Source organism: Bos indicus, chromosome 2 (assembly GCF_029378745.1).
Source record: "Bos indicus isolate NIAB-ARS_2022 breed Sahiwal x Tharparkar chromosome 2, NIAB-ARS_B.indTharparkar_mat_pri_1.0, whole genome shotgun sequence".
Classification (NCBI taxonomy): domain Eukaryota; kingdom Metazoa; phylum Chordata; class Mammalia; order Artiodactyla; family Bovidae; genus Bos; species Bos indicus.
The window spans coordinates 89,580,960-89,606,169 of record NC_091761.1 but is presented as its reverse complement, the minus strand read 5'-3'; the positions used below and the strand labels follow the sequence as shown (position 1 = coordinate 89,606,169).

At 35.3% G+C, this 25,210-nt stretch overlaps 1 protein-coding gene and 1 non-coding gene across 5 annotated transcripts in view; one reads left to right on the top strand and one right to left on the bottom strand.

Moving 5' to 3' along the window:
- The window catches only part of HYCC2 (hyccin PI4KA lipid kinase complex subunit 2), a 64,149-nt gene that overhangs the window by 12,584 nt on the left and 26,355 nt on the right, over nt 1-25,210 (top strand). For 3 of the 4 annotated variants that reach the window (XM_019974825.2, XM_019974811.2, XM_019974820.2), the window contains exons 3-8: nt 2,905-3,004; nt 11,165-11,241; nt 12,146-12,247; nt 19,632-19,811; nt 23,285-23,365; nt 24,931-25,046. In XM_019974825.2, coding sequence (XP_019830384.1) covers nt 11,191-11,241; nt 12,146-12,247; nt 19,632-19,811; nt 23,285-23,365; nt 24,931-25,046 — 530 coding nt within the window. In that variant the 5' untranslated portion in view covers nt 2,905-3,004; nt 11,165-11,190. Of the gene's footprint in view, nt 1-2,904; nt 3,005-11,164; nt 11,242-12,145; nt 12,248-12,982; nt 13,039-19,631; nt 19,812-23,284; nt 23,366-24,930; nt 25,047-25,210 lie in introns of those variants that run through there. The other variant, XM_070770009.1, reaches the window with a different exon arrangement.
- LOC139179088 (U6 spliceosomal RNA) lies at nt 22,731-22,835 on the bottom strand. The gene has a single exon (XR_011563499.1). It is a non-coding gene; the product is annotated as a U6 spliceosomal RNA (small nuclear RNA).

The following is a 25,210-nucleotide window of genomic DNA, read 5'->3' as shown; positions in this document are numbered from 1 at the left end:
CATTGTTTCCCCATCTATTTTCTGTGAAATGATGGGACTGGATGCCATGATCTTTGTTTTCTGAATGTTGAGTTTTAAGCCAACTTTTTTGCTTTCCTGTTTGACTTTCATCAAGAGGCCCCTTAGTTCTTCTTTGATTTCTGCTATAAGGTGGTGTCATCTGCATCATCATCGTCATTTAGTTGCTAAGTTGTGCCCAATTCTTGTGACCCCATGGACTGTGGCCTGCCAGGATCCTCTGTCCATGGAATTCTCCAGGCAAGAATATTGGAGTGGGTTGCCATTTCCTCCTCCAGGGGATCTTCCCGACCCAGGAATAGAACCCAGGTCTCCTGCATTGCAGGCAGATTCTTTACCAATTGAGCTATAGTATTTCTCGCAGCAGTCTTGATTCCAGCTTGTGCTTCATCCAGCCCAGCTTTTCACATAATGTACTCTGCATGTAAGTTAAATAAGGAGGTGACAGTATACAGCCTTGACGTACACCTTTCCCAATTTGGAACCAGTCTGTTGTTCCATGTCCAGTTCTAACTGTTGCTTCTTGACCTGCATACAGATTTCTTAAGAGGCAGGTCAGGTGGTCTGGTACTCCCATCTCTTGAAGAATTTTCCACACTTTGTTGTGATCCTGCACAGTCAAAAGTTTTGACGTAGTCAATAAAGTAGAAATAGATGTTTTTCTGGAACTCTCTTGCTTTTTGGATGATCCAGTGGGTGTTAGCAATTTGATCTCTGGTTCCTCTGCCTTTTCTAAATCCAGCTTGAACATCTGGAAGTTCACGGTTCACGTACTGTTGAAGCCTGCCTTGGAGAATTTTGAGCATTACTTTGCTAGTGTGTGAGATAAGTGCAATTGTGTGGTAGTTTGAACATTCTTTGGCATTTCCTTTCTTTGGGATTGGAATGAAAACTGACCTTTTCCAGTCCTGTGGCCACTGCTGAGTTTTCCAGATTTGCTGGCATATTGAGTGCAGCACTTGCACAGCATCATCATTTAGGATTTGAAATGGCTCGACTGGAATTCCATTACCTCCTAGATTTGTTCGTAGTGATGCTTCCTAAGGCCCCCTTGACTTTGCATTCCAGGATGCCTGGTTCTAGGTGAGTGATCACACCATTGTGGTTAACTGGGTCATGAAGATCTTTTTTATATTGTTCTTCTGTGTATTCTTGCCACCTCTTCTTAATATCTTCTGCTTCTGTTAGGTCCATACCATTTCTGTCCTTTATCGAGTCCATCTTTGCATGAAATGTTCCCTTGGTATCTCCAGCAGATCTTCCCAACCCAGGGATCAAACCCAGGTTTCCCGCATTGCAGGCAGATCCTTTACCAGCTGAGCCACGAGGGAAGCCCTTTTATTTATTATTGTTATTTTAATTATCATTAGTTATTGTTAATTATGGGCTTCCCTGGTGCCTCAGTTGATAAAGAATTCACCTGCAATGAGGGAGACCTGGGTTCTGTCCTTGGGTTGGGAAGATTCCCTGGAGAGGGGAACAGCTACCCACTCCAGTATTCTAGACTGAAGAATTCTGAGACAGAGGAGCCTGGCAGCCTACAGTCTGTGAGGTCACAAAGAGTCAGACATGACTGAGCGATTATTGTTATTTATTAATTACTGTAGTTAAAGAACATTCTCTGAATTATTTACTGTAGTTAAAGAACATACTCTGAATTACTTAGTTTTCCTATCATTTGCCCTGTTGTGTTTTCTTGTTTGGTTTTGTTTTCCTCAATAGAGAGCCTAGTATCTGTACCCTTAACCTTGAAAGTCTGTCAGAGACCTATCTCCACAGAGCTTCCCAGCATAGCTATCAAGTCTGCCTGCCTGCACTGCTTCAAAATCTGGCAAATGTCTCGGTGGTTCCAAATTCCCAAAGTTAAAAAGACAGTCTCCTTAACATCAAATGTCTCTTCCCAAAGGGTTACCAATTTCTTGTATATCTTTCCAGAGACATTCTGTTAGTCCTTTTCAAGTTTTTTCCCCATGGCAAAACTTGTCATGAAATAAAAAATTTAATGCGATAGCCCAGTGTGTAAGAGATGAAAAGTCAGCTGCCATTCTTGGAGTAGGAGGTTTCCTGATGCGTCTTCAGTTTGAAAAACTTTGGGGACTTTAAAGTGATAACATCATTTAACTCCAAGAGAATTTTATTGCAGTATTCCTTGTATTAAAAAAGTATTTTGTGATGAACTATTTTAAAATGTTAATTTACTTTTGATGTTTTAGATTCTGAAGTTGTGATGAATTTTGAATCAAAGAAGTAGAGTATAATGTGGTCAGCAACTGCATGATAGTAGTTATGACTTCATGAGAAAAGTATACTTTAAGCAGTTTGAAAATAACTTTTAATGGTTTTGTGCCAGAACTTCAAGTAATAGCATTTTCTGTATTCTTTCTCAAAACGATAAACTTTTCAGTCTGTGAAATCCATGCAAAATTGTAATGTAGCTATTTATATTTATTATTTAAGCTCTATTTTATGCTGCATGTTAAAATTTTATTGATTGTTACGTGTGTGTGTGTGTGAGATCACTGTAATGTTTCAAAAATTGGATTTATAGGCTTTTTGACTAGGAAGTAACTTATTTTTGTAGATTATTCAGGTTCAGCTCCAGAAATTTTAAATAGCTTACTCGAAGTCTTTACAGATATTTAATGGTAAATTTGAAACTAAAACTCAGACTTTTCTCCAAATCTGATGTTTTTAAAATAAGTTTGATAATGGTATTTGAGTATCTCCTGGTTCTTATAGAAAACTTAAAAATAATCCTAATTATTTTTTAAATTGGGTACACTGTATTATAAATGTATTTTCAAAATTATTCTTTCTCCTTTATTTTACGTTCTTGATAATATTTTCTCTCAGTATTTTACAGTTTTTCATTTTCATTTTTTGTAGAGTTGGAAAATATTTAAGTCTCAACAAATGAATTCCATACTTGAACTCTGCTGCATTCCTGTGCCACCTCCTCCATTAGAACACTGATCTTACAACAGAGGTAAAATCATAGAATTTAACTTTTTAAAGGATAAAGAATGAAGTTCCCATAGTTAGACATGTTGGAATTTTTGGTGATTTTTGGTGGGTAGCTTCTGTTTACAAAATGTTCCCTTGGTATCTCCAATTATCTTAAAGAGATCTCTAGTCTTTCCCATTCTATTGTTTTCCTCTATTTGCATTGACCACTGAGGAAGGCTTTCTTATGTCTTCTTTGAAACTCTGCATTCACATGGGTATATCTTTCCTTTTCTCCTTTGCTTTTCCCTTCCCTTCTTTTCACAGCTATTTGTAAGGAGTTTTTACCTAGGAGACTTGAAATAATCACATCTTAATTATTGCCTTTTAATTTTACTTTTTGAAAGTGTTTCCTTTTTAATTGTTGTCTTTAAAATGTTTTGTTTCCTAAACTTTGCAGCTCTTAAATTATTGAATTTACTCAGCGTAATTGTATTTTCTAACTACATCTAGATCAATGCTGTTTATGAAATTTCTTTGATAATGTCTGTGTTCTACATCTGTGCTTCTAATACAGGAGACACTAGCTACATGCAGCTATTAAGTGCTTGAAATGTGGCTAGTGCAAGTAAGGAACTGGTGGGTTTTTTTTTAATAGTACAGTTTTGTGTTTTTTTTTTTTTTCTAATTTTTTGGGCCATGCCATGTGGCTTGTAGGATTTTAGTTCTGTGACCAGGGATCAAACTGAGACCCTCTTCTGTGAAAGCTCTGAGTCCTAACCACTGGACAGCCAGGAAATTCTCAGGAATTGATTTTTAAATTTTATTTTATTTTAATTAATTAAAACCGGACAGTGTAGTTTTAATGTTTTACTTAGAATTTGGTATTTACAATAGTAGCATGCGTTAAGTGCTTTGTTTCATACTTATACCTTGAAATATATAGATAATTGTTGACCTTGTTTGAAAATTTGCAATAACAAAACCATTTTTTACTGTCATATGTCACCCTGATAATTGTATAGCTTTGTTTATCCAATAATTTTGGTCCATTAGAAATTCTTGAGAGCAGTTATCATCGTTTAGCTCACTGCTGTCTGTTAACTTATTTAATCTTTAAAAAAAATTATTTGACATAGGTAATTCCCATTTTATAAATGAGGGATTTGAGACCACAGATTAGTTAAGTAACTTTCTCAATATAACTTGAAGGTCATGGAGCTGGAATTCAAACTCAGGCAGTCTAGAGCAAAAGCCTGTACTCTTCATAACCAGTAGGCCATACTGCCTGTTAACTGAGTGACTAACAAGTCACTCAGTTGTGCCCGACTCTTTGTGACCCTGTGGACAGTAGTCCATCAGGGGGCTCTGTCCATGGAATTCTCCAGGCAAGAATACTGGAGTGGGTAGTCATTCTCTTCTCCTGATCTTCCTGACCCAGGGATACGAACCGGGGTCTCCTGCATTGCAGGTGGATTCTTTATCATCTGAGCTACCAGGGAAGCCTAGTTCTCTCTAAATTGTCAGTTTCTAAAGAAGAATACATATACTGATGATCAGCTAAGACACAATATATATCTGTCTAGGTAGTGAAGAACTTACTGTACTTGTACAAATATTGTGAGTTTGCTTTCTGACAAGTAGTTATTGACCTCTTTAAGATCATATTTTAGCACTTTATTTTTTTTTATTTTGTTTTATTCAGATCTTGCTAATAAAGGTTGCCATTTCCATGGTCACCAAAAAGATAATCATTTTCTGTGGTAGACTTTTTAATTTGTTTCATACTCTGAAACTGAGGCAGTATGGGCCTGAATTGATCTGCATGCTAGAATATCAGCTTGATTTTTGCTTTTAAATATAGCTTTTATATACCAGGTGATGGGATGAGTATAATATGCAGCAGAAGAAATTATTTTCAGAATTCTGTATTGTCTGTTTAAATAAAAAGAGTACTTGCAGTATGTTAATAACTATGTTCATAGCCACCTCTAAATGCTAAAAGATGCTGATTCTAGTTAGAAGACATATATTTAAATTTTTTCTTTGTAACCGACTGGTTACAAAAGAAGGTACTAAAATATATAGGATTTTAGATTTAGAAAGTAACTTATTATTGTAGCAACCTGAAGCCCAAAGGGTTTAAGTTATTTGTCCAAGATCGTATAAGCTTTGTGGTTCATTGATTCAGCAAATAGACATTAAAGTGAAAGTGAAGTCGCTCAGTCGTGTCTAACTCTTTGCGACCCCATGGACCGTAGCCTATCAGGCTCCTCTGTCCATGGGATTTTCTAGGCAAGAGTGCTGGAGTGGATTGCCATTTCCTTCTCCAGGGGATCTTCCGACCCAGGAATTGAACCCAGGTCTCCTGCACTGCAGGCAGACGCTTTACCGTCTGAGCCACCAGGGAAGTTCTAAATAGACATTAAGTACCTGTTATATATCTGGATACCGTAAAATACTTGTTAGCTTGGAGTTCATAGTAAGCACTTAATTGCGAGCAGAACAGAAAATGACCCCTCTATTCTCATGGGATTTGTAATCTGTTAGGAAAGATAGACAACAAGTAGTAAGGTTTAGTAAGCAAGGAATAAAATCCATGTCCATAGGAAGAAAATGAACTGTATTTGTTTGAATGGAAAATACTGGAGAAGGGGAATACTGTCTAGATAAGTGGTCAAGAAAGGCCTGCTGAGACTAACAGGATTGGAATAGTTATTGTAGGACAGCACTACAGGCTGGAACAGAATCCCTGGTGTGAAGGTGTGCATGAAGTGATAGAGACACTGAGAAGTGAATATGATCAGAACAGAAAGCTCTGGGGGGAAAAGTATGAGCTGTAAGAAAGGGACAATTACATTTTTCAACTATAGATTTTAGTAGGTATTAAATTCAAATTCCAGCTCTGCCACTTAAATTGTGTTGCCATGTGTGGATCACTCAAACTTTACACTTTAATTTTCTTATCTGTTAGATAGGGATAACAGCTATTTTATAGTACATAGTATTCTGAAGATTAATTATGTACTGCTCGTAGTAGATACTTATACAGTGTTTACCTTAAGACATCTATTACCTGTCTTTTTGAAGTGCAAGAAATGAAACACAAGGTTTAAGTATAGCTGGTAAGGGGGTACGATGATTTAAACATAGTTAGAATGATGTCCAAACTTTCAGTTCAAAGATAAATAGGTCATAGGTATGTAATGCACACATAGGGAACATAGTCAATAATATCGTAGCAAATTTGTGTGGTGAGGGTTGGTAACTGGTTTTATTTCAATGATCTTTTCATAATGTATGAAAATATCAAATTGCTGACATAAACCTGAAACTAGTATAATATTGTATGTTAATTATAACTCAATTTAAAAAAATAAACATCACTAGAGTTAGTGACCTAAAGCCTAATCTGGCTCCAGAGTCTGTGCTCAGTATGTGTCCTGGGAATCCTTTAAGTGGATCTGTGGAGTTAAAACTATTTTTCATATTAATACTAAGATAGTATTTGACTTTTTCACCATCATTCTCTGGTGAATATACCTTGAAGATTTCCAGCAACAGATTGGATGCAGAGGCAAGTATAAAATTTGCAGAAATTGTAAAACAGCACTATTCTTGTCACTAGAGTTGTTTTTGTTTTGGAAAAATAAAGTTTCTTTTTAAAATGTTATTTGTTAACATGTAATGGACTTATATAATAAACTTGAATTTAATGGATTTATGTAATAAACTTGAATTTAATGAATTAATAAGCTTGTAAAATGTAGGAGTGAAACAGTGTCTACTGAGACAAAAAATTGAGTCTAAACCACTACATTCTATTTCCTGTCGTTAAATCAGATAAAGTCCAAAAAGTAGCTGATACAGTGTTTATACTTAAAAGGCTTGCTGATAACTTTCTTTTTTCTCACTTTCAAGACACATTTTTTCACATTTTTGAAATCAAGTTGTATATTGTCCAAATATGCTTTTCATCAGCCAGGCAAGTAATTTTGAAATAGCAGTAATCATTCATATTTGGTGTTTTGGGAATTTAGCTTTGTGTAATCATTTATTCAGTTATCATTTCAGTTGATCTTAGGTAAACCACATAGGGTTGAATTGTTAACTGAATTTTTGCCCCTAATTGTTACTTAAAATGTCTACAAAATATCACAGTATAATACAGTTTTGCAGTAATAATTTTCTTAGTAGAAGATTGCCTGACGCATGGCAGTTAATTCAAAGACGGCAAAATTGCCAGATCTCTGTCTCTAATTTCACACCTGAGCAAGGTTACTATGAATGACTCCTACATCTGGGAGAATATCTGCCTGTCAGAAGTTTCTGGATGATTTTGAAAGAGGCTCTTAGCTTCCATCTGTATTTAATTTGGAAAAAATAAATTATTAAGCTTAATTAAACAGAAAATGCAGAAGATATTTCAGGTTTTGTTATGACCAAAAATAAGTGTCATTACAAAGGTGCTAAATAAATTGAGTTCATAAGCACAGATAATTAAATCAGATGTTTGAGTGCCTGCTATGTGCACAGTGCCTGTCCTTGTGACGTACAAATTCTAGTGGGAAAGCCAATAATAAGTAAATAATTGGAACATTGTATGTTAACTATGCCTCATTAAAAAAAAAGATTATTTACAGATTTTGCTAAAATGATATGAAGGAAAGGACAGAGTGTTAAGGGTTGGAGGGAAGAGCATATAGAGGCAGCCAGTATAAATAGACACAGGGGACTTCTATGAAGAGGTTAACATTGAACAGCCATATACAAAGAACTAGGAGAATGTGGCAAGTGTAAAGAGACTAAAGGTGGCCAGAAATGTAAAGGATAATTTTTAAAAGTCTTATGGGATTATATGGATAAGCTTGTGCTCTTATCCTTTAGTTAAGCATTTTGTTTCATTTTAATAAAGGGTTATTTCTTATTTTCTACTTATATTTGTTAATAAACTACTGTCTTAAAATTAGTATCATAAAATCAGGTAAGTATGATGTTTTGGTTATAATTATTATTAACACCACTATATTCTTCTGTCTAAAGTTAATTAACTTGCAGTCACATTAAAAAAAACAACAATATTGATAGAAATCAAAGTGATTTGACATTGCAAATTTGTTTTTATGGGAGATATCATATAGAAATTTAAAATGAGAAATTTAACTTGGATGTAATACTTTTTTTTTTTAAACTGAAGGTAGTCATCAGGATTACTTGGGGAACTTTTTCAAACTGTATATTCCGGGCCCTGTATCAGTTAGGGATTCCAGTGCAGTATATATCAGATTAAAAAGTTTTGTGTTTCTTTCAAAAAATAATGTTTGATTTTCTTTTTAATTTTTAAAAGCTGTTGATGTTTTTTGTAAAGAATTTGAAAATTTTTTGATTAATTGTAGTTGCTTTTTGTTGTCCTTTTCTATAAAGAAGTCAGTGTAGTCAAAGTATAGATATTTCCTAAAACATATAAATAATCATAATTTAAGTCATTTTCAGTATTTTAAATATTTATCTAAAAACTTGTTCGTTTTTTTAAGTATTTATTTGTGTGTGTGTAACTATAGCTAGTTTGAAATGATGAAAAAGAATCACAGTTGCAGCAAGAAACTATAAACTGTTGACCCTTAAACAACACTGGTTTGAACTCAGCAAATCCACTTATACTCAGATTTTTTCAGTAAATAGATGCAGTGCTACATGGTACATGGTTGGTTGAATATGCTGATAGGGAGGGCCAGCTGTGGGAATTGAGTATCCTTGGATTTTGGTTTTCACAGTGGATCTGGAACCAACCAACAGAGAAGATTTTACTTAGGAATCAACTTAATTTGAATGTTCTGATCTGTATGAAGAAAACACAGAATTTATACAGGCATAAAAAAGAAGATTTTTAATAAAGAGCAATGCTGTGCTTCTGTATTGTATGACTCGATGATGTGAGGATGTCATTTGAAATTAATTTGTAAATTTAATTCCTATGAGGATGGAGTATAGAAAAAAAACTTACAGTACAAGTCTAATATTTAACTGGAAGAATAAAGCAGGCAATAATAATGAAGTACATTTTTAGGGAAAAATTAATATGGGACATGTACTATTATAAAGTGTTAGTCATTCAGTCGTGTCCAACTCTTTGTGACCCCATAGAGTGTATCAGATCAGATCAGATTAGATCAGTCGCTCAGTCGTGTCCGACTCTTTGCAACCCCATGAATTGCAGCACGCCAGGCCTCCCTGTCCATAGAGTGTATAAAGTGCATTATAAAGCCACAGTAATTAAAATACTATAGTCCTGGTACAAAATTGGGAATAACAGCTCATAAATAGTTCCAAATATATGTGGGACTTTTTGTTGTTGTTCAGTCGCTAAGTCGTGTCCGACTCTTTGTGACCCCAGGGACTGTAGCACGCCAGGCTTCCCTGTGCTTCACTATCTCCCGTCGTCTGCTCAAACTCATGGCCATTAACTTGGTGATGCCATAAGGGTATGGGAAATTTCCTAACTGAAATACCATTATTAAATATAAAATAATTGATCATTCCTTGATTTAGTATCATCCAGTATTAAGTAATAAGTCATACAATAAGTCATGTTTAACCTTTTCCAATTATGTTAAGCTCTTTTTTAATGTTTGAATCAGAATCCAAATAAGATTCATATTTTGGTTATTGATTTTTTTTAACATCCCTTTTAATCCACTCATTTTCCTTTTGTAGTTTATTTGAATAAATCTGTCAGCCTATCTTAAAAGCATTTGCTACTTGAAAATAAGGAGCATTTCTTATTCCTTTTTGTACTCCTTGTTACAGTGCATTATATATGGGTATTTAGGGAATGTTGGGGGGATTAGAAAATCCAGTTTCTTTTTTTGGATAGAAATTTATTATGAAATGTTACACATTCAGGAAATATTTTCTTTTTAGTAAAGGAACTTTCATTTCAGTTGCTTTGGAGACATTTCCCTCCCTGCTCAAGAAATTTCTTTTTTCTTTTGGTTACCCTTTTGAGTCATAAATTAAAAACCCCAAATCTTTGTTGTCTGCCTCACTTAAAAAATAATACATATGTATTGTTACATTTTTGTAATTCAGAATTAGACAACTAGAATATCCTCAGTTAATCCTTCCCTCAGAGGTAAACACTGAGTAGTTTATATATTTTTCCTCCCAGCTTTTCACATTTATATAATTTTTGATGGAATTATAACTTATATACTATTATACAACTTGCTTTTTCTACCTGGACATTTTTCCATTTTAGAAAACATAAATCTACCTTCTTCAATGGCCTTATTTTGTATAGTGTGTATATATGTGTATGTTTATCATCATTTTGCTGTACATATATGACCCTTGATTTCTAACTTTTTTACTTTTGTAAAAATCTGTCCCATTGTTTATTCTATTATGTATAACTTATTCCAGTTGTATATTTGGTAAAAGCAAGGCTTCCCTTTAGTTCAGTCAGTAAAGAATCTGCCTGTAATGCAGGAGACCTGGGTTCGATTCCTGGGTTGGGAAGATCCCCTGGAAAAGGAAATGGCAACCGACTCCAGTATTCTTGCCTGGAAAATCCCATGGACACAGGAGCCTGGAAGGTTACAGTCTGTGGGGGCACAAGAGTCAGACACAACTGAACGACTAAACACACACACTAGGCATGGACTGTACATTTGTCTTGGGTAATATGCAGTTTGATTTTACTTAGTAAACTAGCTTTTGTTACTTTGGAATATAGTTGTTGGGGAAAATATAAAAGCATTAGGAAATTAGGTTTCAAACATATCGTTAAAGATAGAACTTATTTCTTTATAAACAGTTTTGTTTTAATTGAACACTAGTCTGAAACTGGAGCTTGCCCAGTGGCTCAGCAGTAAAGAATCCACCTGCGATGCAGGAGCTGCAGGAGACACAGGTCGGTCTTTGGGACGGGAAGGTCCCCTGGAGTGGGGCATGGCAACCCACTCGAGTATTCTTGCCTGGAGAATTCCATGGACAGAGGAGTCTGGCAGACTTCAGTCCATGGGTTGCAAAGAGTCAGACATGACTGAAGCTACTTCCAGGAAGGCAGTCTAAAAGTAAGCCTCCTTATCTAAAATATGCACTAGATGAGTTTCTCCTTAAATGAAAGGCACACATCATTTACTTTGATAGTTTCTGTAAGTAACACTGTCCTCAAATTCAGTGCTTTTTTTTTTTCTTCCAGAAAAGAGGAATAGAAGGTAGAAGAAGATGCTGGGATCTGAACGTGGTGTTGTGGAAGAATGGTTATCAGAATTCAAGGTAAATTGCATTGAGGATGAGAATGTGTTATATGATTTGTATGTTGTAATTCAGTGTATATATGTTCATGGAGAAACTGAAACAAAAGTTATAAAGTGGGAATGGCAATATATGAAATAACTTGTTTCTGTAATTAAACCTCTTTAAAAAGACACTAATGTGAATAATTGCAAAAGACCCTGATGCTGGGAAAGATGGAGGGCAAGAGGAGAAAGGAGCAACAGAGATGGTTGGATGACTTTACCGACTCAGTGGACATGAGTTTGAACAAATGTGGGAGATAGTGAAGGACAGGGAAGCCTGCTGTGCTGCAGAGTACATGGGGTCACAAACAGTCAGACATGACTTAGCAACTCAGCAACAACAACAAATGTGAATTATGGCCAGAAGATAATATGTAAAAATGAATCTAGTTGTTAGGATTGATAAGGTAATATATAAATTTTAAGATATATTCAATAAAAGAAGGGAAGCCTCCAAGCTCTAATAAGGCACAGAAATCAAATTTGTGCCTTATATTTTTATTTCCTGTGATTAAAAATCACTCATTAATTTGACTAAAAACTGTATAATTTATTAACACTATAGATGTAAGTGTTTTGTGAAAATAAAATACAGGAATTGAAGTTATCCCACACTGTTGTTTTTAGACTGAAGTGATTCATTTCAGCAAAGCTTGTGTAATACGTGATTTCTAATCATTTCTCATGGTTGACTAGTTAGAAGAATTGTATAACATCCTAATTTATTTGTTTTATTAGCTCATGGTTATTTCATGTATTAATTATTTTTTACTTTTCTTAGTTGACTCTGTTATAAATCTTTTTGAGAAGGACTCATAAATTTAAGTTTTGACTTCTCAAATATTAAGTTCACTTTAAGTTTCCTTTGATTTTTGTTTTAGGCATTACCTGACACTCAGATCACCAATTATGCGGCAACTTTACACCGGAAAAAAACACTGGTACCAGCCCTCTATAAAGTTATTCAAGACTCAAATAATGAGGTAGGACAGTTTATAAGAAAAATGATTTTATTGTACTACATAAGAAATACGTGTACTAAAACACATATATGTAAGTTTTGTAGTTTTCTTTAAGTTTTGTTTAATCCTTCCAATGGGACTGGAAAACTTTCTTTCTGCTGTTTTTCATTCTGATAGTTGCTTTGGCTTTCCCCATGACCCCCCTCTCCATGTTTTTTAATGTTTTGATTAAATTTGTTATGGTTGAGGACAATACATTTTGATTCTTGGTTTGAGTGACCACCATCTTAGGAGAGTATTTATTTAATTTGAAACTTTACTCTGTTTCCTATTTTGGAATGTTTCCTTTCCTGGAATCTAAATTTTAGCCATACACGGTTTGAGATTTATTTAAGTATTGTTTGCAGTCCTTCTATTGACAATATAGAACTCTGTGTAATCACTCTAATCAGAGAATTCAGTCAAACTGGTAATGTGAAATGCTGCTGCTAGTAAACTTAGCTTGAAAATGACCAGAGAAAGCCTAAATAATCACAATAAATAAACTTAGAAAAAGAGTTTGCTGTTGTTTAGCCTTGTGCTAGAAGGGGGAAAAAAGTGCAGCTATTGACTCTATATGTTAACTTATGCAAAATACACACATTACCTTTCCATTAACATAATAGTATGACATACAGTTTTATCACCACTGGATTCATGTATGCTTTAAAATGAAATGAAAGGAACACACAGGAAAGTAGCTTCTTATCTTCCCAGATACAGCCTCCAAGAGTGCCTCTGCTGTGTACTGGAGTGAGTTTGAAGAAGTTCAGGTAATCATCTCCTAACCAGCAGCTTAACTTAAAGTGCATCTTCATTTTTGTCCTATCACTAAAAGCTTGCTTATTGACCTCTTTCTTTCCTATCTCCTAAACTTGGATTGGCTCTCAGTTGGGCTTGCATCTGTTGCTATTTGTAGCAGCAACCGCAGGACTCATTTGCTTCTTTTTCTCTTGCTGTGTATTTTTGAATGTTTTGTAACTTTAGGTATGATAAGGGACACATATGCATATCTTTCTTGGTCAGGAGTTTTCAGAATTCTGTGTGAATATTGAATGTATGTATTCCCTTGTTTTGTCTTAACATGAAGCTTTGCTTATTAAAATATATTTGTTTTATGCTTTATTTTTAAATTGTAAGTTCTTCATGGGCAGGGGTTATATATTTTTATACCTGTTTATATATATATATATGTATGTATGTTAATTCCCTAGAATGTAGTATTTTATCACTAGTAAATATTGATTAGAAGAATAGTGAAATACATGGAGGGAATTCCTTGGCCAAGTTCTAATCACTGGACTGCCAGGAAATTCCTGTAGAAGTTTAATATTCCATATCATGGCCAACCTGTACTATAACTTGTTTAATCTCTAGACCAACATGTTACTTTTTCTGCTTTCCCTCCTTCCAGATCCCTTAGTCACTGCAGCAGTTCTGCTTCTTCTGCTTCCAGAAAACCATTGACCCTACTGCTTCTTTATGATTTAATTATTCTTCTGCCTCCCTGCAGATGTCTCACTTCCCTCTTTTCTTAGCTACATTTTCATGGTCCATCATTATAGTCATTTCCTTGCACACATTCTCAGCTTCTTTGCTTCTCATTCCCTTAATTCATTTTTTTTGGGCATAATCTCAACACTGGATAAAATCTACCCATCCATCTACTTCATGCCTGTACCTGAGCAACTCAGCATACCTGGAGAAAACAGTTTTGTTGACTTTCTCCACTTAAATGCAGGACTGAAAATTAAAAATGAGCATATTTCATTGTACACTTTCCCACTGTTCATTTTATTCCTTCTTTTTCCTCACACTTATCACCCTTCCTCATTTTCAGTTTACTTTCTGTGTCGTTATAAAAGAAGGAAATAGTTGGAAACTATTTTCCTACTCAACTCTGCCTCTCTGCCAGCATCTCTAGTCAGACTCTCCTGCTATTTCTGCTATTTAGTGGATGAAGTGTCTCAGATTGTATCAAAAACTATCTCTTCCACTTGGGCCTGGATCTCATCTTCTCTAACCACCTCAAAGATTGCTCCTGCAATTGCCAGCTCTTTTTCTTCTGTCGATTTTTTTTCCTTTCTTGATGAAAGGAATATGATAAACGACAATATTCTATTTTTAAAAAACCTTCCTTGATTTGCCTCCTGTTTTATTATCTACACCATTTTTCTGTCCTCCTTCCCAGTGAACTTTATAGTATTCCTGTTCAGCCTCTGCCTACTTGTGCTCATTTCCTCTCCTCATATTTTTTCATTACCCACTCATATTTGGATTCAGTCTCCATTATTCCACCCAAACTGCTCTCAATGCATTCATCCTATGGCATGCCTCTTAGTAATTATCATGTCAAAACTATTTGCTAAGTTTGAGGAAAGTGTAAATTATTCTTAACATCTTTTGCTGTAGGTGATAGCACCATTTAAGTATGTGTTAGTTGCTCAGTTGTGTCTGACTCTTTGCAACCCCATGGACTATAGCCCACCAGGCTCCTCTGTCCATGGGGTTCTCCAGGAAAGAATACTGGAGTGGGTTGTCATCCCCTTCTCCAGGGGATCTTCCTAACCCATGGATTGAACCTGCATCTCCTATATTGGCAAGAGGATTCTTTACCATCTGAGCCACCAGGGAAACCCTATCTACCTATATTTCTGTCTATTTATTTACGTATTTATATGCTGTGCCACATGGCATGTGGGATCTTAGTTCCCCAGCCACAGATTAAACCCAGGCCCTTGGCAGTGAAAGCATAGAGTCCTGACCACGGGAACTGCCAGGGAAGCACCTTTCTCTTTTTCAAATTCTGTGGGGAGGTCATTTCTGATTCTGAGAAACTGAGAACATGATAGCATGATACATATGCTTGGAATTAAAGATTTTAACAGTACATTGGCAAGTTTTTAATAGTCTTATTTGCAGTGGTATCTGAAAATTTACTGGATTGCCAGTCACTCCCCTGCCCTCCTTTTAAACAAAAAAAGTACTAATTTTGGTTAATCTATATTTCTTTGCAGTGCTTATTAAAATACAGTCTCTACATGCTAATGTACTTGCTACTGAGGACAGGAAATAAGGTCTTTATAACATAGACAAATCATAATAGTACCACAGCCAATGAAATTTACAGAAGGCAATTTTAGAGTCTTACTAAAGAGGAAAGTAGATTTAAAACATGGACATATATTTTTAATACATAAATTTATGAAGGCAACAATGTTTAATTCCCCTAAAGAGCTGAATGTATTCAGTACTTTAAAAAGTTACCAGCAGTTGGCCATTTTCAAAAGTTCATTACTTCATTATTGGCACTGCATAGACTGTACTGCTTGAAATTAAGCAATCCTCACCTCTTCCTCCACCTCCTTTCTGGTATAAGAAGAGTCGTATAGTGAAAACATCATCTGTGTCAAAAGATCTGAATTCTGGTGTCTTTCTCCACCACTAATTTCTGTGACCTTGGACAAATTGTCTGACTGGTCTAGACTTCAGTGTAAGGGGAGAGTTGGCATTTTTTTAAGATGTTAAATCCTGTGATAGTGATTTCATATAAAGCATTTGGTGGTTAGTAGACTATAAAGTATGTAAATTTTTTTTAGCTTTAGAGTTCTTAAGAGTTAAGCTTAAGTCATCTAAATAATATTAACTGTACAATCAATATAGGATTTGTTGACTTGAATTTACTATTGTGAAAGTAATGACTTTATTCTGAAATGTTAGATTATTAGAAACATATATACCTACATTCAAGCAGTTTTACAAGGGTGTATATATATTATCATTTAGAAGTGTATAAATTATTGAATTATTCCTTTTTTTAAAGCTACTATTACATTATTATATGTAAAATAGATAACTAATATGGACTTACTGTATAACACAGGGAACCCTACTCAATAATTCTGTAATGACCAATATGAGAAAAGAATCTAAAAAATAGTGGATATTTTGTTAAAATGTCTAATTTGAAGAATGTCTCTCATGACAACCATTAACAGTGAATACTCCTCCTTTAGTATGTTAAATGATACCTTTGACTTAGTCCAGTAATTTTTTTCCACTATTACACCTAAGCTCATCCTTTAGTCAGTCACTCAGTCGTGTCAGTCAGTCATGTCTGACTCTTTGTGACCCCATGGACTATAGCCCACCTGGCTCCTCTGTCTTACAAAACTCCAGAATACTGGAGTGGGTAGCCACTCCCTTCTCCAGGGGACCTTCCTAACCCAGGGATTGGGTCTCCCACACTGCAGGCAGATTCTTTACCTTCCGAGCCACCAAGGAAGCCAAAGCTTATCCCTTAGGTCTGTCAAACTTTAACAAATTGATTTAAATACAGTTCTGTGAGAACTTCCAAGGGCCAAGATCGTATGTTTCATCCTTCTTAAACCACGAAGCTACTTCCTAAATCTTACAGTTTGAATGATGTAGGCCCTCTTTAAATTTTAGATGGTTAATAAATACAAGAAAAGGATTCAGCAAAATAAAAAGAGTGGGTATATATATATGTGTAACTGATTCACTGTGCTATATACCTGAAACTAATACAACCTTGTAAATCAGCTATACTCCAATAAAAATTTTTTAAAAAACAAAAACTGGTGTTAAATTTCAATTTAAACATTATTTTATAGTTTCCTCTCAGTGTTTTATCTGCATTTTAAGATCATAGGCGGTTTTGTATAGTCTAGCAGTTTTGTGAAGTTATTCAAGCAACACCATTCTAAATTAACAGTACAAGTTTAGGAGGAAGGAAGAGGTTTATTTAAACTGCTCATTTTCTTCTTAAGATTATAAAGTTCCTTATGTCATATTTTGTGATATTATATGAAAAATTATCAAGTTAAACATTGGAAAAGCTATTTCTATATATTTCCTCCGTTTCAAAGTCTTTCCAGTAAATACAATTAGCAAGACTTAAGTCAGTCTTAAAATATAAAAGTAATCTATTTTACTTATATGTCTTTAAATGAAAAGGTCAGTTTTCATTCCAATCCCAAAGAAAGGCAATGCCAAAAAATGCTCAGACTACCACACAGTTGCACTCATCTCACATGCTAGTAAAGTAATGCTCAAAATTCTCCAAGCCAGGCTTCAGTAATACATGAACCACAAACTTCCACATGTTGAAGCTGGTTTTAGAAAAGGCAGAGGAACTAGAGGTCAAATTGCCAGCACCCGCTGGATCATGGAAAAAGCAAGAGAGTTCCAGAAAAACATCTATTTCTGCTTTGTTGACTATGCCAAAGCCTTTGTGTGGATCACAAGAAACTGGAAAATTCTGAAAGAGATGGGAATACCAGACCACCTGACCTGCCTCTTGAGAAACCTATATGCAGGTCAGGAAGCAACAGTTAGAACTGGACATGGAACAATGACTGGTTCCAAATAGGAAAAGGAGTACGTCAAGGCTGTATATTGTCGCCCTGTTTATTTAACTTCTGTGCAGAGTACATCATGAGAAATGCTGGGCTGAAAGAAGCACAAGCTGGAATCAAGACTGCCAGGAGAAATATCAATAATCTCAGATATGCAGATGACCAACCTAGACAGCATATTAAAAAGCAGAGACGTTACTTTGCCAACAAAGGTCCGTCTAGTCAAGGCTATGGTTTTTCCAGTAGTCATGTATGGATGTGAGAGTTGGACTATAAAGAAAGCTGAGCGCAGAAGAATTGATGCTTTTGAACTATGGTGTTGGAGACAACCTTGAGAGTCCCTTGGACTACAAGGAGATCCAACCAGTCCATCCTAAAGGAGATCAGTCCTGGGTGTTCATTGGCAGGACTGATGTTGAAGCTGAAACTCCAATACTTTGGCCACCTGATGTGAAGAGCTGACTCATTTGAAAAGACCCTGATGCTGGGAAAGATTGAGGGCAGGAGGAGAAGGGGACAACAGAGGATGAGATGGTTGGATGGCATCACCAACTCAATGGACATGAGTTTGAGTAAGCTCCGGGAGTTGGCGTTGGACAGGGAGGCCTGGCGTGCTGCAGATCATGGGGTCACAAAGAGTGGGACACGGCTGAGCGACTGAACTGAACTGATTTAAAATATTCACTAGCATTTTAGATGTCCAAATATTATGTATTGCAAAGTGCCTTTATCTACTAAGTGGTATATAATTTGTTTAAATCATAATCTAAAGTTGAGATTCAGTATTTCAGGGAGAAATATCAATAACCTCAGATATGCAGATGACACCACCCTTATGGTAGAAAGCAAAGGAGAACTAAAGAGCCTCTTGATTAAACTGAAAGAGGAGAGTGGAAAAGCTGGTTTAAAATTCATCATTCAAAAACTAAGATCATGGCATCTGGTCCCATCACTTCATGGCAAATAGATGGGGGAACAGTGGAAACAATGACAGACTTTATTTTCTTGGGCTCCAAAATCACTGCAGATGGTGACTGCAGCCATGAAATTAAAAGATGCTTGCTCCTTGGAAGACAAGCTATGACCAACCTAGACAACGTATTAAAAAACAGAGACATTACTTTGCCAACAAAGGTCCATCTAGTCAAAGATAGTTTTTCCCATAGTCATGTATGTGTGTGAGAGTTGGACCATAAAGAAAGCTGAGCTCTGAAGAATTGATGCTTTTGAGCTATGGTGTTGAAAAAGACTCTTGAGAATCCTTCGAACAGCAAGGAGATCAAACCAGTAAATACTAAAAGAAATCAGTCCTGAATATTCTTTGGAAGGTCTGATGCTGAAACTGAAGTTCCAGTACTTTGGCCACCTGATGCAAAGAACTGACTCATTTGAAAAGACCCTGATGCTGGGAAAGATTGAAGGCAGGAGGAGAAGGGGACAACAGAGGATGAGATGGTTGGATGGCATCACCAACTCGATGGACATGAATTTGAGCAAGCTCTGGGAGTTGGTGATGGACAGGGAAGCCTGGTATGCTGCAGTCCATGGGGTCGCAAAGAGTTGGACACGACTGAACAACTGAACTGAACTGAAAGTTGAAATTTTAAGTTTATTTCCGACAATATCATTTGACATTCTTTTCTTCCAATCGAAATTTAAAAATGGAAGATTGTAAGGGTTGGTAAGAACAGAAAAAGAAACTCACTAACTGTAAACTAGTATATTAAAGGACTGATTATCTAAGAAGTTAAATAGTACAGTGTGTTGAAAGAGATGTTGATATTATATGGGCATGAAGGACTTCTTATAGTTACAGAATTGGTCAGTTCAATGTGTCGTCTCTGTATAAACAGAGATTGAGGTTTTGGTTGCACTGATTTCGAATAGGCAAAAATTAACATATAATTTATTTTTAAAATACAAATATATGTGTAAAAAAATACAGCCAAAAGAATAGAAATAGCTGATGCACTTTATTTTCTTTTTAGCTCCTGGAGCCTGTCTGCCACCAGCTGTTTGAGCTCTATCGTAGCTCTGAAGTTCGACTTAAGAGGTTCACACTGCAGTTCTTGCCAGAATTGATGTGGGTTTATTTACGGCTTACAGTTAGCCGAGACAGACAGAGTAATGGTTGCATTGAAGCACTTCTGTTAGGAATTTACAATTTGGTAAGTGGAAAGTAATAGTTTGGAAAATGTCAAATATATTTTTTTAAGTCTTCTGAAATAATACAGAATAGTTAGAGGAAAAGAAATTTAAATGTCTGTTGAATAACTTATTTGAATTAATTAAATTGAGTACATAGGTGTTCAGTGTATGCTAGTAATGCGTTTTATAAAGTAGGTGAAACTATTATAATTGATAAAATTACTTATGGCTTATTTTTCTGATTTTTAAATTGACTAATATTTGTAATGCCTTACATTAAAATTTTTTTAATTTATTTTTAATAATCATTTGATAAAACATTATGTATCTGATACTGTATTGTTCATGAAATTGTTTTCTTTTAAGGAATTCTTAGGTACCTTAAACATTCTGGTTGTTTTTTTTCTCATGGTGTCCCGTTTAGAACATTGGTGTTGAAATTCCAGCCCCTTGAATCCTAGTATTCTGTGTATTCCCTGTAAACAAACACTTTGCATAATAAAACTATGTTTGTAGATGAGAGGTACCTCAACTAAAGTACCTCACAAAACATTTGAGTCTACAAAAAATATTCTTTTGCACCAGTGCCCATTTCTCTTAAGCATTATCTCTTTAAAAATCATTAAAGAGCATTTCCATCATTGAAATCTGAAGGAAGAAACCTGGCCTTTGAAGTCACTTGTATTTTGTTTAAAAATAGGCCCTGCCACTTGCTGGCTATTTTAAATTTAAGCAAGTTAATTCATACCTTGATTTCAGTTGCCTCATTTGTAAAACAAATAAAACATTGATAGTAGTATTAAAAGTGATTAGAAGTACCCAGTGTGTTGCCTGAGGTGTTTATTGAATGTTTACCACTATTATTATAAGTAGTAGTAGTATTAATAGAAGTGGTCTCATAATTAAAGGTGAGTTGTTTTAATGAAAAGCTGGTGTAGGTATAAAATTACTTTGCTACCTTGCCTGATTTTTCTTTGAAAATAGGAAATTTTGTTTTATCTATCATCATGTCTCTAGTGCTTAGCACAGGCACTTAGTAAATGTTTATTGATGTAAGTTATTTGTATTGTTTGGTATAATAAACTTCAGTGGTGGAACAAATGAAGCAAAAAATTTGGGGATGCCTAACAAGTTCTTGACAGTACTTGTTGGTGCTATGATTTAATTATCTTTTGGTATCTTAAAAATAGTGTACTATTTTTAAAACACTCAATTATGTATCATAAATGTAACCTCGGGTTTCTGTCATCTTTTAATTCCCTTAATATCTTTGTTCTTTCATCTCTGTGGTTCTCAGTTTTTCTTACCACCCTGGATTTCTTTCGTGTATTCATTTCTCTTTTTTCTTCTTTTCTCACCCCAGCACTTCTCCCTTGCTACAGTAGCCAACACCTTCTCCACAGATATACATGGATAAAAATCAAAAGTATTTGACTTAATTTGAAATTTAGGGATAAAAATTAAAATTTTATCACCTAACTTAAATCAGGCCCATTGATCTTAGTATAGACTTTCTCTGAGACACTGTGGCTCAGATGTGGTAACTAGTTTGACTACAGAGTGGGTAAATGATTTCTCTAGGGATTTTTAAACCACTTTCCTGCCAAAATTAGAGGTATAGCCTTTGTTCACATGCGACTGATACTCTCCTGTGACATGTTAAACTCAGAAACTGGTTCTCAAGGAAAAAAGTTCTTTTGGGTTTGTGTTTTGGTGATGATAGTTGTTTTTTATTGTTGTTTCTTCCTTTTATGCTGTACAACCACTCATCTCTCTGACCACCTTCCTTCTAGGTCTACTAAGGGTAGTCTCTCTCTGGATTTTATGCCAGTCATGTATACTAATATGGTTTTAAAAGAAACAGATTAAAATAAGACAATAGACAAAAGGATTGGTGCAGGAGGGGCATTTCACCCCTCTAATTGCTGGTGTCTGTAGGCAGGTTTTTACTGATAGCTGTAGAAGACTGGAGGTGCCAACGACTGTAGAAATGAATGCCATGACTTTTTCAGTGAAAGATAAAATGCTTTTTAAAAACCACAGGGATGTTTCTGTAGTTCAGTAAAAACTATTAAGTATGAACTTATGATTAATCACTTGGACTAGTACCATATAATTATGTTAATATGTAGCTTATTTCAGGTCATTAATTTATTACTGAATAATTGTAAAATTTTCTTTTAATAAGTGTAGCTGTCTTGGCTAAGACCTTTAATTTTAATCTTTTATATGGGAATTCTATTTTTAGTTTTCTGAGGAACCTCTATACTATTTTCTGTAGTGGCTTTACTAACTTACATTCCCACCAGCAGTGTAGAAGGGTTCCATTTTCTCCATACCCTCTCCAGCATTTGTTATTTGTAGACTTTTTAATGATGACCATTCTGACTGGTGTGAGGTAGTACCTCATTGTAGTTTTGATTTGCGTTTCTCTAAAATTAATGATGTTGAGGCTTCCCTGATAGCTCAGTTGGTAAAGAATCCACCTGCAATGCAGGAGACCCTGGTTTGATTCCTGGGTTGTGAAGATCTGCTGGAGAAGGAATAGGCTACCCACTCCAGTATTCTTTGGCTTCCCTTGTGGCTCAGCTGATAAAGAATCTGCCTGCAATGCCGGAGACCTGGGTTCGATCCCCGGGTTGGGAAGATCCCCTGGAGAAGGGAAAGGCTACCTACTCGAGTATTCTGGCCTGAAGAATTCCATGGACTGCAGTCCATGGAGTCGCAAAGAGTCAGATACAACTGAGTGACTTGCACTTTCACTTGCACTTCCAGCATCTTTTCATGTGCCTACTGGCCATCTGTATGTCTTCACTGGAGACATGTCTATTAAGGTCTTCCCTTTTTTCAGTTGGGTTGTTTGTTTTTTTGTTCTTGAGTTGTATGAGCTTTTGTATATTTTATCTGTAACATCATTTGCAAATATTTTCTCCTATTCCAAAAATGTGGAACACTTCACAAATTTGCATGTCATCCTAGGGCCAGGGCTATGCTAATCGTCTGTGTTATCTTTCCATTAATCTTTTAAACTCAGCTGCTGCTGCTGCTGCTAAGTCGCTTCAGTAGTGTCTGACTCTGTGCGACCCCATAGACGGCAGCCCACTAGGCTCCTCTGTCCCTGGGATTCTCCAGGCAAGAATACTGGAGTGGGTTGCCACTCACCTAGTTTCTACTAAAAGATGTGATTACTTGTAATCTCCATGGCTGTCCTGCAAATTTATCATGAGGATTTATATGTGTGCCTATTTCATATCTTTACTGTCATGGTATTTTTGATTAACTGTATTATTATATCTCTCAATGTCTCCCAAAGGACTTCAACTACCAAAGTGTACAAATTGGCTAATTGGTTAAAGATACAGAAGGGTAATAATATTTTTATTACCATTTCTAAAAGTCTTCCTCAATTGCCAATTATATATTTGTTAAATTAAGAAAGCAATTATTATTTCTTTTAATAGAGTTGTGTGACTATTTCATTTTCCTACCATAGGAAATTGCTGATAAAGATGGAAACAATAAAGTTCTGTCTTTTACCATCCCTTCCTTATCCAAGCCGTCAATATATCATGAGGTAAGTAAGATTGGAGAGGTAAAATTTTTAAAAATTATCAATATATTGAGCAAAAGTCAGTTTCTTACTAGAGATAAATTATTCCTAACACATCTTTACGGATTTGTTTCTTTAAATGTAGATGTTTGTTATTAGTGATATAAAGCTGAGCTGTTGTCAGGAGAGATAGAAATTAATTATTGGACAGTTTTCCTCTAGTTCTGGTTTATTTTTTATTCTTCTACCAATGTCATCGCTGGTCTTTTTTATTATATGAATTTTTAGAAATGTTCCTTTAAATTTTTTAAGTCATCTATATTAATTAGAAATGATCTATGTTAGATTGATTTACTTTTTATTATTTTTTAGGAAAATAACTACTTAGAAGAATATTAACACAGTAATTATTTTATTTCCATTTAAAGTAGTCTGATTGATGCATTCTAGATATTCAATAACCTTACACTTCTGATTTTTCCAGTATTTATTTGGTTGAAGATTGTGAGAACACTGATAATTATGTAGGTAGATGGCTCCTATTGACCTGAACTCCTGCCTGCTCTCTTTAAGGATATATGTCATAAATCAAGCTTCTTGTCTGTTGGCCCTTTAGTGCATTAAGTTGTGAGGAAAGCATTTAAATTAACTAATTCACTAGTAGTCTAAAAATTAGATTCACTTTTCTTAACAGCAAGCAGTATCTAGTTGCTTCATAGCTCAATGCAGCTGTTTATTTTTTAATTAATTCCCCTGGGACTTTGTTTTTCATTAGAATGCCTCTTACTTAACCAAGGCTGATTTTAGCATAGAACATTTCTAAACATTAGATTTTAACAGTGTTCTGTGTATCAAGTTATAAAATAAAATGGAGGATAGTGAGACATTTACAAATTGAAAGACTCTGATGCTGGGAGGGATTGGGGACAGGAGGAGAAGGGGACCACAGAGGATGAGATGGCTGGATGGCATCACTGACTCGATGGACGTGAGTCTGGGTGAACTCTGGGAGTTGGTGATGGACAGGGAGGCCTGGCGTGCTGCGATTCATGGGGTCGCAAAGAGTCGGACACGACTGAGCAACTGAATTGAACTGAACTGTAGAAACATGAAATCAATTATGTCACTGTTAAAGAGACTTTTGATCATAGTATTTATTCTTGTTTGTATTACACAATTATAACTTCCAACACCTTGCTTTCTTAATGTAAGATTAATGAGAGTACCAGCCTCCCTGAAGTTAGACAAACCTCTGGGTTTGAATGTATAGTCCCCAAGAGTGCTCTGAGTTCTGGAAACAAACAAATTAATTATTATTCTTTTAAGCAACTTTTCTTATTCTGTGTCCTAAATATAGATTCATTCCATAATATATCAAAAACCAAAGCAGTGTATTTTTAGTTTTATATATTGTATATATGTTTTAAAAGGAGCTATAGAACATATATAATTGAAAAATTGAAGAGGTTTTGAAAGAAGAAGAAATGGTCTGAAACTGCCTTTTGTTGAAGCAGAATTAAATGTTCTCACGTTACAAATTTTTATTTTATTTTAAAGACACAGTCTCATACTTTACCTTATTTTTATAGCCCTCCACGATTGGATCCATGGCCTTGACAGAAGGGGCATTATGTCAGCATGATCTCATCAGGGTTGTTTACAGTGATCTTCATCCTCAGAGGGAAACATTCACTGCACAAAACCGGTAATAATCAAAACTGTAGATGTTAAAATTGTTAATTTACACTTAATAGTTAGCTATAATTACTTTGGTTCACGTTTGGTATAAGAAGAGACATATTGTTTTCCAGAATTGTGTACCATTTTGCAGTCCCACCAGCAATGTATGATAGTTCCAGTTTCTCAACA